This window comes from Hydra vulgaris, chromosome 08 (genome assembly GCF_038396675.1).
Source record: "Hydra vulgaris chromosome 08, alternate assembly HydraT2T_AEP".
In the NCBI taxonomy this organism is placed as follows: Eukaryota; Metazoa; Cnidaria; class Hydrozoa; order Anthoathecata; family Hydridae; genus Hydra; species Hydra vulgaris.
Genome location: NC_088927.1, coordinates 20,563,537 through 20,578,558, shown reverse-complemented (window position 1 = coordinate 20,578,558; position 15,022 = coordinate 20,563,537). Strand labels below are relative to the sequence as shown.

At 26.0% G+C, this 15,022-nt stretch overlaps 1 protein-coding gene across 1 annotated transcript in view; it reads right to left on the bottom strand.

The window, feature by feature from the left end:
• The window catches only part of LOC136083115 (26S proteasome non-ATPase regulatory subunit 10-like), a 28,092-nt gene extending 13,629 nt beyond the window's left edge, over positions 1-14,463 (bottom strand). The window contains exons 1-3 of the mRNA XM_065802524.1: positions 14,316-14,463; positions 6,941-7,042; positions 3,936-4,082 (exon numbers count right to left, since the gene is read on the bottom strand). Of these exons, the coding sequence (XP_065658596.1) occupies positions 3,936-4,082; positions 6,941-7,042; positions 14,316-14,423 (357 nt within the window). The 5' untranslated portion in view covers positions 14,424-14,463. The remainder of the gene's footprint in view (positions 1-3,935; positions 4,083-6,940; positions 7,043-14,315) is intronic.
• Positions 14,464-15,022: the final 559 nt, after the last annotated feature.

Here is a 15,022-nt window from a genome sequence, read left to right as displayed (position 1 = left end):
TTTGGTGTAAAGTTAAAATTACTAAATATTAGAAATGGTGTAATATTATTATGATTCATATACAGATATATTTATAGCTGACAATATAGCTACATATATAGCTATATTGTCAGATCGATATAGAATCTTATTATAATATATACAATTTATGTATGTAAATTGTAAATATTATAATAAAGTTAACAATAATCCTAGATATTAACACAAATGTAAATGCATCGTAACAATTTAACATCTTGTTAACTTAATAACATCTTAATAATTAGGATGTTATATTATTATAAATTATAGTAATAAAACATCATTTATTATAATATCATAATGTTGTTATATTTTTGTATAATATTATCAATTTATTATCTTACATCAATAATATAACAGCATAAAATAGGATCTTCATATATTTAAATTATATGCATAATGATGTGATATTGATAAATATTGATACAACATTTTAATGACAACCATTAAGATGTTATATTAATTATTGATTTAAACTTATTGTATTTAATTTATATATATATATATATATATATATATATATATATATATATATATATATATATATATATATATATATATATATATATATATATATATATATATATATATATATAAAGATGTTATTATATTATAAATATAAAATAACATCTTATTATATAAAATAATAGTGACATTGTTATATAAAATAAGATATTAGAGCATATTATATATTACTTATAGTACAAAATGTACAAAAAAGCAATTATATCTTTATAAATATTAACAAAGCACTGTATTATTAACAAAAAAAAATATATATATATATAATTAAAAATATTTTATTTCATATTTTTTTGTTAAATGGTATATGTCTCATTAAGTATAACGATCATGGTTTATTTAGTTATTTTAATAGCTTTATTTAGTTTTAGTTTAAAGGGAAATTTAGTTAATTTGTTCGAGATCAAATCTGGCGTTAGGCTCAATATGTTGCTTTAAATGATTACTCTGATGAAGAATGTGTTCAAAAATTTCATTTGTATAAAAATAAATAGAGATATTGTCAACACATTAACAATGATTTGTCATCAATCACATTGAGGAGCGACCTAATTTCTTCAGAAGCAAAAATGCTAATATCAATAAGGCCTTTATCAAAGTAACTGGGTGTTTTCAAAGAGTAATTGGTAAAAATTACGAGTCATTTTAAAAAAATTAGTAATTATTCTTTTGATTATTTATTGTTTAATATGCTTGTTATCAATTAACTGTAACGAATGAAGTTTAAAAGAGTTGATTTATACAATTTATTTAAAATTAGCTTTTTTATTTTTTTAAAGATGTTTATGAGAAGTATCCTGGGTAAAGATTTTTATTTTTTCTAATTCTGAACTAAAAAAAACATTACAATATAACCCTAATGCAGGTTTTCTTTTTGCTTGTTAACAGTCATGATTACACTATTTAATCTACATCAGATACAACTACATCAGAGAAAATATATTTCAATAAAGTTTACCTTCAGGTAGATAGTGATGTGGAGCAATCCTTTGGTCATCTTAAAAACCCCTGGAGGTCACAAGAGAGGTGGAGCACTTCAGTGCTTTTAACATATGCTCACCCTAACAATATACTTCAAAATATATTTTACGCACAATTTAATGGAAAACCTTTGCAATTGCTTAGGATTAGAAATTCCAGATGACATAAACTTTGAGGACAATGATGAAGATGATGTACACGATGTTCAGGCTGTATTAACACAAATCAACCAATTCAACTTAGCATTGTACAAAGAACACAAATTAAAACTATTTGTTTGCAAATCAAAGGCGATAATATATTGTTGAATGTTATATGGGCAAATATTACAAGGATTTTTTGATGTCTTATATATGACTTGTTTAGGCATCATACAAACTCGAAACTTGAGTTTGTTCATGCTTAGGACAAATTTGTATGCAAACTTTTTATTATTTATACTTTAAATAGACACTATTTATGTGATATTTATTATTGAAGAAAGTAAAAGTTTTATAGCTAGATTAATTGTATATTAAACAACTGTCAAAATTTACCTGCCCTTAATAACGTCTTTGAAGATTAGTCAATTTTGAACTCCTTTTCCTCTTTTCTACTCAAAATTATTTTCTTAATACTTTTTATTAAATAAATATTAAATTAAAAGTATTTAGTTTTTATAACAGAGTTTTGTAAAAACATTACTTTCATTTTATTAGGGTGTAAAAAATATTAATTAGTAATAATCTTGAATTTAAATTTGTTAGAAATTATATGAATTCAATATTAGAAAGTTTTGTTTTATAAAGTTACGAAAACTTGGTATATTGTAAAAAAAAGTCAACTCGGATCTTTTTTTTGCGTAAGTTTTTGCATCAACTAATGTGCAACTTTAACTTTTATGGAAATGCTGTGAAACATTGGTGAATACCAAATAGTTACGAAAAAAACACTGAGCATACAATTTCTGTAACCTCAGTTGAGCGATGCAAGAGTTACGAAAGTTTGGTGAATTTATACTCTTTTTCTAAAGACAGTTGTTCTTGTGAAAAGATAAAAGAAAAATAATTTTGATTAGAAATAGCAGCTGTATAAGAAGAATGGGGTAGAATAAGATTTGACATGAAACTGACAAGAAAGAATAAAAGCTTTAATGCTTGCCTGAAACACAGGAACTATATATGAGGTGGCACAATTTATGGAGTAAAGTTACAAAACACAAATCAAGGAGTGAAGGTATGTGATTAGGGATAAAGTCACAACACAAGTCACAAAGTTAACTATTTGAATACAAGACTAAGAAAGACAAAAATTTGGAGATTCTAAGCCAGCAGAGTCTGTGGTACTACAACCAATCCATTTAGTGTAATAAAAATTCAAGTCACCAAAGACAACAAGATTAAGTGAAGCATTAAAAAAAAAAAAAAATTTGGTAAATTTGATCCAAAACATCATAAAGATTGCAGTCTTGGGAAAAAAGAGAACGATAAAGAACCAAAAATGTGACTATTGGAGTATTAGTGAGTCAATCAATTTATTATAAGTCTTTAGAAATCAAAGGATAATAGCGATTAACACAGAAATCTGAAAATAGAATAGCCAAATTTTAATTAGTCTCACAAAGACCATGTAGGTAAATTATTGCAAGTGGTGGTTTTAACTGATAAAAATTATTACAAGTCTTTAAACTAATCTTTAGTATTCCTTTGAACTAAATTAAATTAATTAAAAAAGTAACGTAAAGTACACTTTTAATGAACAGGTTGTTGAGAAAAAAAAAGTCTAGCAAATATAGTTACTTGTTCATGTTTGAAAAAAAATTTACTGAATATTTTACTTTTTTTGTTAGTTACAACACAACTTAGTAGTGTGAAATGCTTTTATAGTTACCAAGCTACAGTACAAATCCAAGTTCTTAAACTGGTTTGTCAACTTTTGAATTGACAATGTAGTCAGAAAGATTGTTTCAAATTGATGAGCTATGGTTGCTAATTGCTCTTGTGCTATTGTGGTTATTGAACTGTTTAGGTTTGTGTATTATTATTTTTTTTTTTTTCTTAAGAGTCAGGGACTTGGCTACGTCTAATACAATAATAATGGATATGACCATCAGAATTTGTTAAATCACTTATATACAAATAAATTATATATAAATCAAAGTTATATACTAAATCCATAATAGTAAAACCAACAATACAAACTTAAGGAGATAAGATTTTTTATGCAAATTTATTTATCACAGATTTTTCATCAATATTTGAAATTTGACAACTAGCGGAATGCAATTCACTATTAAGTACTGCAATAGTAATTTTTTAATTGAATATATAAAAATAAGTAATACAACAAAAGTAATGATAATCAAAAAAAAAAAAAAATTGAAATAATAATAAAATTAAAAAACCACATAATACTTTAACTTAGTAACATACCTCATAACGATTTTTAGAAGCTGCATAATGAAGTGCAGTGCAACCAGTTGATGTTCGTTTATTAGGATCAGCTAAGTTTCTCAATAACTCTTTTACAATTATATCACGACCAGCTGATAATGCTATTATAAGAGGCGTCCACCCAGACTGAAAAATACAAAAATATTAATACAACAAAACGCTGAAATTAAAAATACTATTAAAGTTTCCACTAGTTATCATTTTTTATACAAAAATTAAACAAATATATTTAAAAATAAAGCAATCTAAAAAGTAAAAAAAAAAATTTAATATTTTTTTAAACTTTTATTATACCTACAAGTATCTATATACCTACAATATAAATATATTGTAGGTATATATATATATATATATATATATATATATATATATATATATATATATATATATATATATATATATGAATAATTTTAAATGTATTCTACAAAATAGAGTGCTCATTGTTGTAGAAAATCACTTATGAAACTTTTATCATTTTACGCTGTGCTTCATCAATCAAAACTTAGAAACCTTTTCATTTTCTGTCTGGGTTAGGGTAAGGGTTAGGTGGTCATTATAATACAAAAATAATTTTTTTTCCTGATATTCTAGTGTTTGCATTTAGTGCTTGTTTCATCCAGGAAATTTTAAACATCACCACATCATACATTTAAAATGGAACTTATTTACCCTCTCATTTGAACTCATTTATTAGGCTCAGATGAAGAAGAGATTTTAAAACTCACCATTAAGACAATTTTTAAGACAACTTTGCACAAGAGACACACCTGTAAGCTGTTAGCATTATAAAACTATTTTCAGGATCCCAACAATTTCAAGGGACAAACGGTATCTGTTTAATTCATGACATTTGCGTTTTGTCATTTGTGCTGATTCACTATGTTTTCTTTAAGTGCAGTATATTTTATGTTAACTATTGGGATTTAATTACATTAGATTTATATTATAATATACTTTGAACCATTTTTAAACAATATTTACACATTTTGTATACTTTGTTTCAATATTTTCTATAATAAACAATTTTTATCTGTTTTGAAATAGTCTTTAAGCAAAAAAAAAAATTGTTTAAAAGTTCTAAATAACAAAGTAGGGAAAAAGAAGATATCAGTTCTAAAAAAAAAAGCAATTATACAAGATCTTTTGACTGATAAGCATTACTGGATAAGTGAAATATCAGGATAATGTGAGATGATCAAAGACAAATTGAAAAATAGCTTCCTATTAATTATTTAAGGGCAAGGCTAATGCAATTGAAAAAATAAAGTAACACCAAGAAATGAGAGAGCTAGCAAAAATAGTGAGAAAAAAAAAAAAGATTTGCTACATACTCTGCAATTAGCAGCAAGTTGAATGAGGTGAAACTAAATGTGGCAACAATCACTGTTCAACAAAGTTTGCATGGATTGGGCATCAAAAGTAGAAGGCCAGCATAAAAGCCGATATTAAACAATTCTCAGAGAAAACAGCACCTGGATTGGGCAAAAAAGTAAAGCAGCTTTACTGTTGATGACTGGAAATCAGCAAATCATTATAATAAAAAAATATTTTTTTTCACACTATTATTCATGTGTTTGTATTTAGTGATTTTTTTAATTCTGTTTCCTCCAGGTATGCTTCAGCGATAAGTCTACCATAAAAAAGGCTCAATATGTGAAAAGGGCTTCCAATGAAAAATTCCATAAAGATTGTATAATCCAAACAAATAAACATCTTCCTAAAGTCATATTTTGGTCGGTTATTAATGGAAAAGGCCTCGGTCAACTGTACATTGTGGATGGAATATTGAAGCAATACAAAAAAGTCATTAAGACCTGTCTTTTAACTTAATTAAATAATTGGTTTCCAAATAAGCAGAAGGAAATATTTATGCAGGTTGGAGCCTAATGCCACACTGCAAAATCCATTAAAAAATTATTGGCGTCACTAAAAATCCTTCTTTTGGATTGTTCCAGGGAACTTCTCAGATCTAAATAAATGTATGGAACAATTAAAGAGAAAAATTTTGCTAGAAAAGCTCACAAATAGAACACAATTGATTGAAAAAGTTATTTAGCATTGGAAGTATATTGCACATTTGAAAGAAAAGGCTTTAAATTGCATTTATAGCATGCTTAATCGTTGCATTCATGCAGTTTTAAAATATAGGATAAGGATCAACAAAATATTTTTAATTCATGTAAATAAACATACTCTTATTGTTATTTTGGAAATAGTTATACTTTATTTATAATTAAAAATTTTATCTGCATTTTTATAAAAACATAAGTTTTACCTCTAAGAAGACTAAAAATACAAAAAATCTCATTGTGGGCTAATAATTTGATTGGGGACTGTATATATACACATTAGGGTGTCCCAAAAAACAACTATTTTGAAGATAATCTGCTCCCACCCCCTTAATGTGTTCTATCTTATACAAAAATACTAAGTTTAAGATTTTTTTGAATAAAAAATATTTTAAGGGGTTCGTCAAGACCCTCAAATATTTAATGGGTTCCTAATATTTTCAAAAAAAAAGTTTTTCATTAATATGTCAACTTGGTACACAAATAAAGCGAAATTATATAAAAATTTCAAAAATAGTATTCATTTCAAAAAAAATTGTTATTTTTACTTTTATTGCATAAAAAATTACATCTTTTAACAAAAGATAAAAAAATGTATTTTTTGTTTTTTTTATGATAACTTTGATAAATAAGTTCAAATTTCTTCAAAATAAATATTAGTTTTGAAATTTTTATATAATTTTGCTTTATTTGAGTACCAGGTTGACATAATTTTGAAAAAATTTTTTGTGGAAAATATTAGGGACCTATAAATAATCTAGGGTCTTGAGTGATCCCTAAAAAAATTTTAAACCTAGTGTTTTTGTATTAGATAGAACACATTTAGGGGGTGGGAGCAGATTATTTTCAAAAATGTTGTTTTATGGGACACCCAAATACACATACATTAAAAATCTAAAAAGGAATAAAGATTACATCATCAGGCTGATCTATAGGCACGTTGCAATCATTAAGTAAATATTGAACAATAGAAAGGTGACCAGCAGAGCAAGCCCAATGCAATGGTTGACGTTCATCCTATGAAAAAGGATTATTTCTTTATAATCAAACAAAATTTTAATACAAAATAAAAAGTTGAAGACAAAATTTTTGACTACTACAACATCAATGTTTATTTTAATATCATCATGTTATTTATTTTATAATTATTTTATAACCAAATTTATAACTATTTAGCCCTTGGAATTAGGAAAAATGAGGTCAGCAATATTTTGTCAAACTTAAACTGTTAGAGGTTGGCATCAGGTTGTCAAAAAAAATTTGGTACAAAGGTTTTACTATAAAACATAGAAACGAGGTTGGCGATTTTTCGCCGAGCTAAAACACTTCTAGGTCGGCAGTTAGGTTGGCATTGCCAAATGTTGACCCTAATTCCAAGGGCTGACTTTATATATTTAATTCATTTTATAAACCTATTTAAATAAACATTTGAATAGCCCTAATTCAACTTTGATTTTGATTTAAAATTATATAATTACTTTTACTTTACTCTAAGTTCCATAATTTTCAAAGTGCTTTGAGAAGCTTTTTAAAATAAAAACAAATATGTTAGAGTTAATGATCAAAAATAAATAAATGTATTATAAATATAAACAAATACAAAAACTTTTATATATTAAACATTGCTCAATAATAAACCTCCTATATTACTGTTTCATCTTGAACTTTTACATAAAATACCATTAATAATTGAAATAATGACTTTTAATAAAAAAAATAACTGCTTATTAAAAAAAAAAAAGATCAGTAGAATTTGCGCTTTTATCAGTTACACATATAGTCTTTCACAACAAACAAAACAAAATAATTGTTATGCAAATATATATAAGTAATAATTTATTTTTGTTTCAAAAGGAAAACATAATAGCAATAGAAGCTACTTGACATCTTCAATATTAAAAACAAATCTTATACAACTGGGCATTTCCAAAAAACCATGCACGGAACATTGTATTTGTTTCATTAATTATTTTAAAAATAATGCAATTTGTAATCTCCAATTTAAATTTAAATGACTTCTATGTATATATTTCCTATACAAAGTATGGTAGCTATTGGTTGCTTCATTATTGAATAAATTAATTTCTTTGCTTTGCATTATTGAATAAATTAATTTCTTTGCTTCATTATTGAATAAAATAATGGAGTCACGCATGGAACAGAAAAAAAAAATTAATAAATTAATCCTATTTTTTCTGCAAATGCATCAGTGATAGGTGTTTTGCTTTTTACAGGCTAATTGTACAAGCATTCCCAAAGATTATTAAAAAGTTACAGCATTCTATGATGCATCTTTGCTCCACAATAGCAGTTATAACCAAAAACACAAACAGACAAAAAAAAAGTAGCGAATGGAACATGCAAACATTAGTCATTTTTGGATTATATTTTTGAAAATAAACCGATTGTGACTATAAATAACATATATATTAATACTAATTATATTAAATCCATGTTTAATTAAAAAATGATATTTTAATGTATTATATTAAAGATAAGTGTATTTTAGAGTTAATATATTAAATTAAAGATAAGATACATTATCAAATTTTTAACAATAAGTTTAGTTGTAACAATTCGGCTCCATATTGTTCCCACGGTTATCAAGGTGAGGTTACAGTAATAATGGTTTTAACTCACACAAGTAATGCCAGGAAAAGTCATTTACAGATAGGTATATAAAAATGAATTTGTTTTGTTCTTTTAGAAATGTAATTTAAGCCATATTATCTACAATTTTTAATACTTCGGCAAGGTATATCTTTGCTCTACCAGCAGAACGCACTTCTACAAAGATAAGGGGAAATAGTATTAAATTTGTATTTTTCAGATGGAGATGATACCGCATTTACCAATAATGATGATGATGTTTTTTTAACAACTTTACCATTTCTGATTGGTTACAAATTGCCTAAAAGCACCATAAATATTAAAAAGAAAAGATGGTGGCAACGAATATCTTTGACTTTAAATTTATCTTTGAGAAGAGTCCGTTAATCTCACTTTGACTTACGGCAGTACACTCATTTGTAATCAAAATGATCTAAAAAAATGAAAATTTAATAACCAAAAGTTCAATATCTACAACTTTTATTATTAGGTTTTTTCTCTATATAATGACTTACATTAATTCTGCTATTTTTTTTTCATGCAATGCTCACAAAATTTTCTAAACTGCGACAATATCGTTTTCCAGATTTTATTGTCCAAACCATTCTTTTTTGTTTCTCAACCTATGCCATAGGTTGCCTTCTTTCTGTGTGATGTTGCAAAAAATGAACAACCAATCTCAACAAGAGCAGATGGCAATTTGTATAAATTATTCATGGTTGTCATGACATATAAATTTTTGAATTGTGATGAAGGACTGTCTGTGAAAGAGTGTAATTTACAATATTTTGAAAACAATTTAATAATTGTTTGATAATGAACAAAACGGCATATTTATCATGAAGTAAATGATCAGATACAATAGCATAGGATTGTGTATTGCTCTTACTCCAAATTGCAGCAGTAAATACTGTTAGTTGCTGATAAACCCAATAAGCAAATTGAATTTTACTTTGCTCTATTATGGTGTAATTTTCACTTAAATTCCATCTGATTTTAGAAGAATTAAAAATATAAATGGATGATATAATAAATATATTAAAAAGGTTAATATAATTTTATTAATCGTATTACAAATAAAATTTTGAATTGTATTACAAATACAACTTTACTTACTTGTATAATCAATTCATCTTCTGTCACATTTTGGCGACATAAACAAAAATATGCATTTTGTTGTCGCTTTATATACACATGACTAGTAAACAACCGGGGTTGATATTTGATCGGGGCTGGGGTTGATAAAATATAGCCAGAGCCGGGGTTGATAAAATATAGCCGGGCCGGGTTTGTGACCGGGATTGCATAAACATTTATACACCCTAAAGTATATATTTCTTATTCAAAATTCATGTTATATTTTGTATATATATATGCATATATAAATATCATTATGATCAACATAATCATCATAATCATTATTACCATTATCATCATCATCATCTTCTCTTCCGGCAAATATTACACCATAAAAATACTAAAGTTTATATAAATATGAAAGAATACTGCATTCCAGCATCTAAATAAATAGCAAACATATATGTTTATATCCATAATATGTATGCATAAAGCGCATCTCAGAAGCTCTTATTCCTTCTGGACGAAAGGTTTGTAAGCTTTTATTCTTACTTTTCAATAAGTCAAACCTGATTCTACTCCACATTTTTCACCATCTTGAGCAGTTGCTTTATTAATGTTTTTAATCTTTTTTACAAGAACACCTCTCTTAAGAACAAATGTCCTTTTATTATTCCAAGAAGCCAATGTAAAAAGGTCCCATCTGATATTAAGCTCTGTTATTCTGAGTTTACTAAATCTTATATCAGATGTTAGGTTCTAGAGACTTTTGGTTAGTCTTCAACAATGTCATTAATTAAAGTAAGTCTAACATTTAATCTTATTATTTATATAATATTTAATTTTTAAAAAGTGCTAAATAAGTAGCTCTAATTTTTTAAAATTTTAGAAAACACTCTGACCTCTCAAACTAACCTACAACTAGTCTTCACTCTGTTAGTTTCTTTATATAAAGGTTTTGAGATTATTAAAGTATTTCTTACTAACTGTAGTAATTTATTAGTATTGTAGTATGCTATTCTTAAAGGCCTACACCCTTTTTTATTTCAAGTAACTTTAAGGGTACCACAAGGTATCTTGTGGTACCCTTAAAGCTTTATAAGCGTGAGGTACCAAGTTCGATCCCCACCACGTCCTTGGTAGTGTTGCTCTCGATGTGTTTCTCTGCGCAGCAACCTTGGTTGTCAAGATTTGTGTTTCAGAGTTATACGGTTGACAATTAAGTAGCCTCCTTGTCTGTTGTGGCATTTTTAGCCTTGGGGAGGTGAATTAACATATAAAAAATAATAATAAATTAGAGCTGCTTTATCTGCCAAGCTTGAGTCACTCTCCCATTGTTGTAAGGTTGCATTTCTTTCTCTTTTCTAGAAATATGATCATCGTCAATGCTCAAACAAGATATAGTCTCTATAACGATAAACCAAAACTCATTCTTGCTTGTTTCTAATTCAACAAGTTGTATTCTTTTACTGAATCTGTCCCTTCATGCTATAAAAACTTTTATTAATCCAGTTTTTTTCCTTGCGCATCAAAAAAACCTTATAACTATTAGCCATCTTCATATTTTTCTTTTATATACAATCTACAACTTTTCAAGTCTTCAGTTAACAATTTTCTAGTATTTTTACTTATTCTCTATTTTAAAGTAACTCATAACTTAATAGTGGTTGCTTGCAATCTTATTGAAAGTAAATTAGAGTTTGAAAATGTATAAACATATGCCAGTATTTAATAAATAGTAAATGTAAGCATAAAATTATAATATATAAAGTATTATAAATTTTTTTCTAGCCCCGGCTATCAACCCCTGCTAAATCTTATAGTTTAGCCAGGTTTGAAAAAAGTCTCATTTTTAGCCAGGGCCCGGCCCCGGTCATTCACTACACATGACTTATATAAAATGGCAATTGCTGACACATCAATACACACCCCTCTAACAAAGATGTGAGTGGTTGTTCAGTTTTCTACACATTTTTGAGGACCATTGGTCAAAAAAAAGAGCGGTTTGTTTGAACCATCACCAAATGAGTCTATTACACTAGAAACATATTTATCGAGCTTTGCAAACCCGCAGTTCGCTTTACACTCTATAAACATGCAAGATTAGTTGTTTTGATTACCTACAGATTTGTCAACTATGTCTGAAATTATATTAAACTTTATTTGAAGGGCTTTTGTTGACAAGCTGAAATTTTCATGGTATATGCAAAGGCAAACATGGTGGGAAAGATCGTTTAGCAGCTTGACATATTATAGGTTGCAGATCGTAAAACTTAGATTTCCCCACTTTTAAATTATTATGCTCACTTTTAAAAAGTGAATATGCTTCTCCTATGGTCATCAGCATGTGACAAATTTGTTTCTGAAAGAAAACAAAAATTGTTTACAAAAACTGAAAACCTTATTAAACAAAATACAATTCCTACATATAAATGATGTCATACCTTCTCTTTTGTTTTCTTATTAACAGGAACATCTTTGCAAACTGGAGATCTTCTTGCAAATAAAAATCAAGAACTTTGCAATTAAAGTCATCCAAACCGGTATAGTCCAAGCCTGATTCTGAAATATCAGAAAGTAGTATATTTTTCCTAATGCTTTTATTAACTCCTCATCTTTGTCTGTTTGTCTGTTAACATCAGAACTCGCAATCAACTATTGAGTCACTTCCTGATGATAGATTTTTTTCGAATTTTGCAGATACTCTTGGTTGATGACAATACAATATTCAATAATTAGTTTTTGCAATAAGCCAATTAATTTAGTTGATTTTAACTAAGTTTATTTTTTATATGGGAAGAAGAAAAAGAATTTTTAAAATAAGTATACTATTTGTTCCTACTTATGAGCACATTTAGCTTATTTGGATAAGGCATTGGTGTGGTAATTTTTTTTTGTTTGTTTGAATTGGCAGGTGATTCTGAATTAATTTTTTTAAGTGTCTTTTCAAAACTCTGCGGAGATAAAAAGGACTGTTCAAACATAATATGTCTGTGCATGATGCAAAAAAACAATGCTAAAATGTCATAGAAGAAAAAATTACTTTGTCCATTCAAATCAGTAACCTAAAAATATGCAAAGTAAAAAAAATCAGTTTCATTGAAACTTTTTAACATTACTTTTTCCAAATAATTAGATCTTTTAAATCACGCATGGAAATTTAAAATGCCGTTCACTTTGCCATAAAATTAAAGATACTTCCAAAAATACTAAGTGACAATTTATGATGATGAAATATTAAAAGACATCATTACCTATGAAAATTAAAAAATCTGGGCCATGAAATCAACTTTAAACATCATAAACACATGTAATAAGAATTTTTGTTTTTTATCTTGGAAAATTTTTGTATTTATTGCAAAGTTTGAATAATTAAAACATGAAGAAAATCTTGTCTCCCATAATTTTTCTTTTGGATAATCAAAATATCACGTACCTAATTTTGAATTCCATCTTCTAAATTGAAAAAATCTTTGTTTTTAAATTTTATTTTTTTTAATTCATTGGAATAGAAATGTCCAACTGTCTTCGAAAAAAAAATTTTCTTTCATATATATATTTAACCTTATATAACCGAATAAAAATAATATTTAACCTTATCTAACATAATAAAAGAAAATATAAAAGCTTTAACCCATTACGTGCAAAAAGCCATAATTGTGGCCGGAGTTTTTTTTATATATATACCTTTTATTTTTATTCACTTTTAGTTCAGAGCAAGCATTTCCACTTTCATAAGGTTATATTTGTTTTTTTTCATTTAAATTTATTTTTAAAGGATAAAAAGGGAATAAAATATAAAAAGAAGTAACTTAATTAGATGCTGTTAAAGTGATATTTTTGAGTAAAAGTGCAACAATTGTTCTTAGCCTCTAATAAAATACTCTAAAAACTTATTCCTTTTTTTTTTTACTTGTTTGTTAAAACTATTTCTATTCTTGCCTCAAAATGGATATATTTTAAATAAAAAATTAATCACTTTCATAGAAAAATATGTTTATTTTATTAAAAGAAGATTCGCTTTTAGTTTTTATGCAAATAACTAAAACTATATTACCATTTTGTGTTGTCGCATGTATTGTATTGTTGCACATATACTATGTTAAATGCAATTTAATTATGAAAATAGGTGGTGTTCAAGTTATTCAATAGAAACTGTGCTAAACCTTAGTGAAAATATTTTTACTTCAAATATACTTGTTATAACAGTATTCTTTTTAATTTTTTTTCCCTTTTTCTTAACACTAAATAAAGTTTTTTTTAAAGAATAAATTAACCCTGTATAAAAATATACTGTCTGCCACTTGGAAAAAAAAGCTCTTTAATTTCAGAATTCAATACCAATAATTTTAGAATACCTTTCAATTGTGCAAATTTATAAAACTACTTTACACATTTAAAATATATTAACAATATATTTTGAATATAAATGACTATTTTGAGATTTAAGATTTTTTTTTACTGATAATATATTTTTATTTAAGACACTAAATATACTTGTTTTTATAGATTTTTTTATTATTACTATTTTTTTTTTTTTTTTTTTTAAACTACTTATAAGTCTGGGTGGAATTTAGTTTAGAAATACAATGAAAATATTTACCTGATCTTTAACACTTGCAACTTCTTTTTTGGCACAAATAATATATTTTAAACCCTGCAGATTTCCATCATAAGCATACTGACATAACATGTTATTTGATACTGACATTTTCTGACTATAGCAGGTAAATAAATCCAATAGAACATTAATATTGTAATCTTGATCATATATTAATATTGTGATAATGATCAAACAAAATAATCAATAAATACAATTTTGAATAGCATTTATCGGTTTTTACTATAAGACTAAAATTTAATATTTTTAAGTCTCAAATTTTATATAAAATAATAGCTCAACTAAAAGTTGGACTAGTAATATGTAGTTGAACTACACATTACTATTACTAATAAAGTTTTTTTTTTTTTTTAATACGCATTATACTAAAATTTTTATAATAAAATTTACTAATAAGCTATTCTTGCATAAAATTTACTATAATTATGTAAATTATAAAATTTACCAATAGACTGTCTCGCATTATATTAAAATTTTTATTATAAAATTTATTAATAGGCTATAAAATTTACTTATACTATATTACAGTATAAGTAAATTTTACAGCCTATTAGACTAATAATTAGTCTATAAGCTATATAGATATATAGGCTATAAAATTTACTTACACTGTTGTACAGTGTAAGTAAATTCTTTAGCCTATAGGTAAATTTTACTAACAGTCTGTAAGTATTAAATTTAAATGTTAT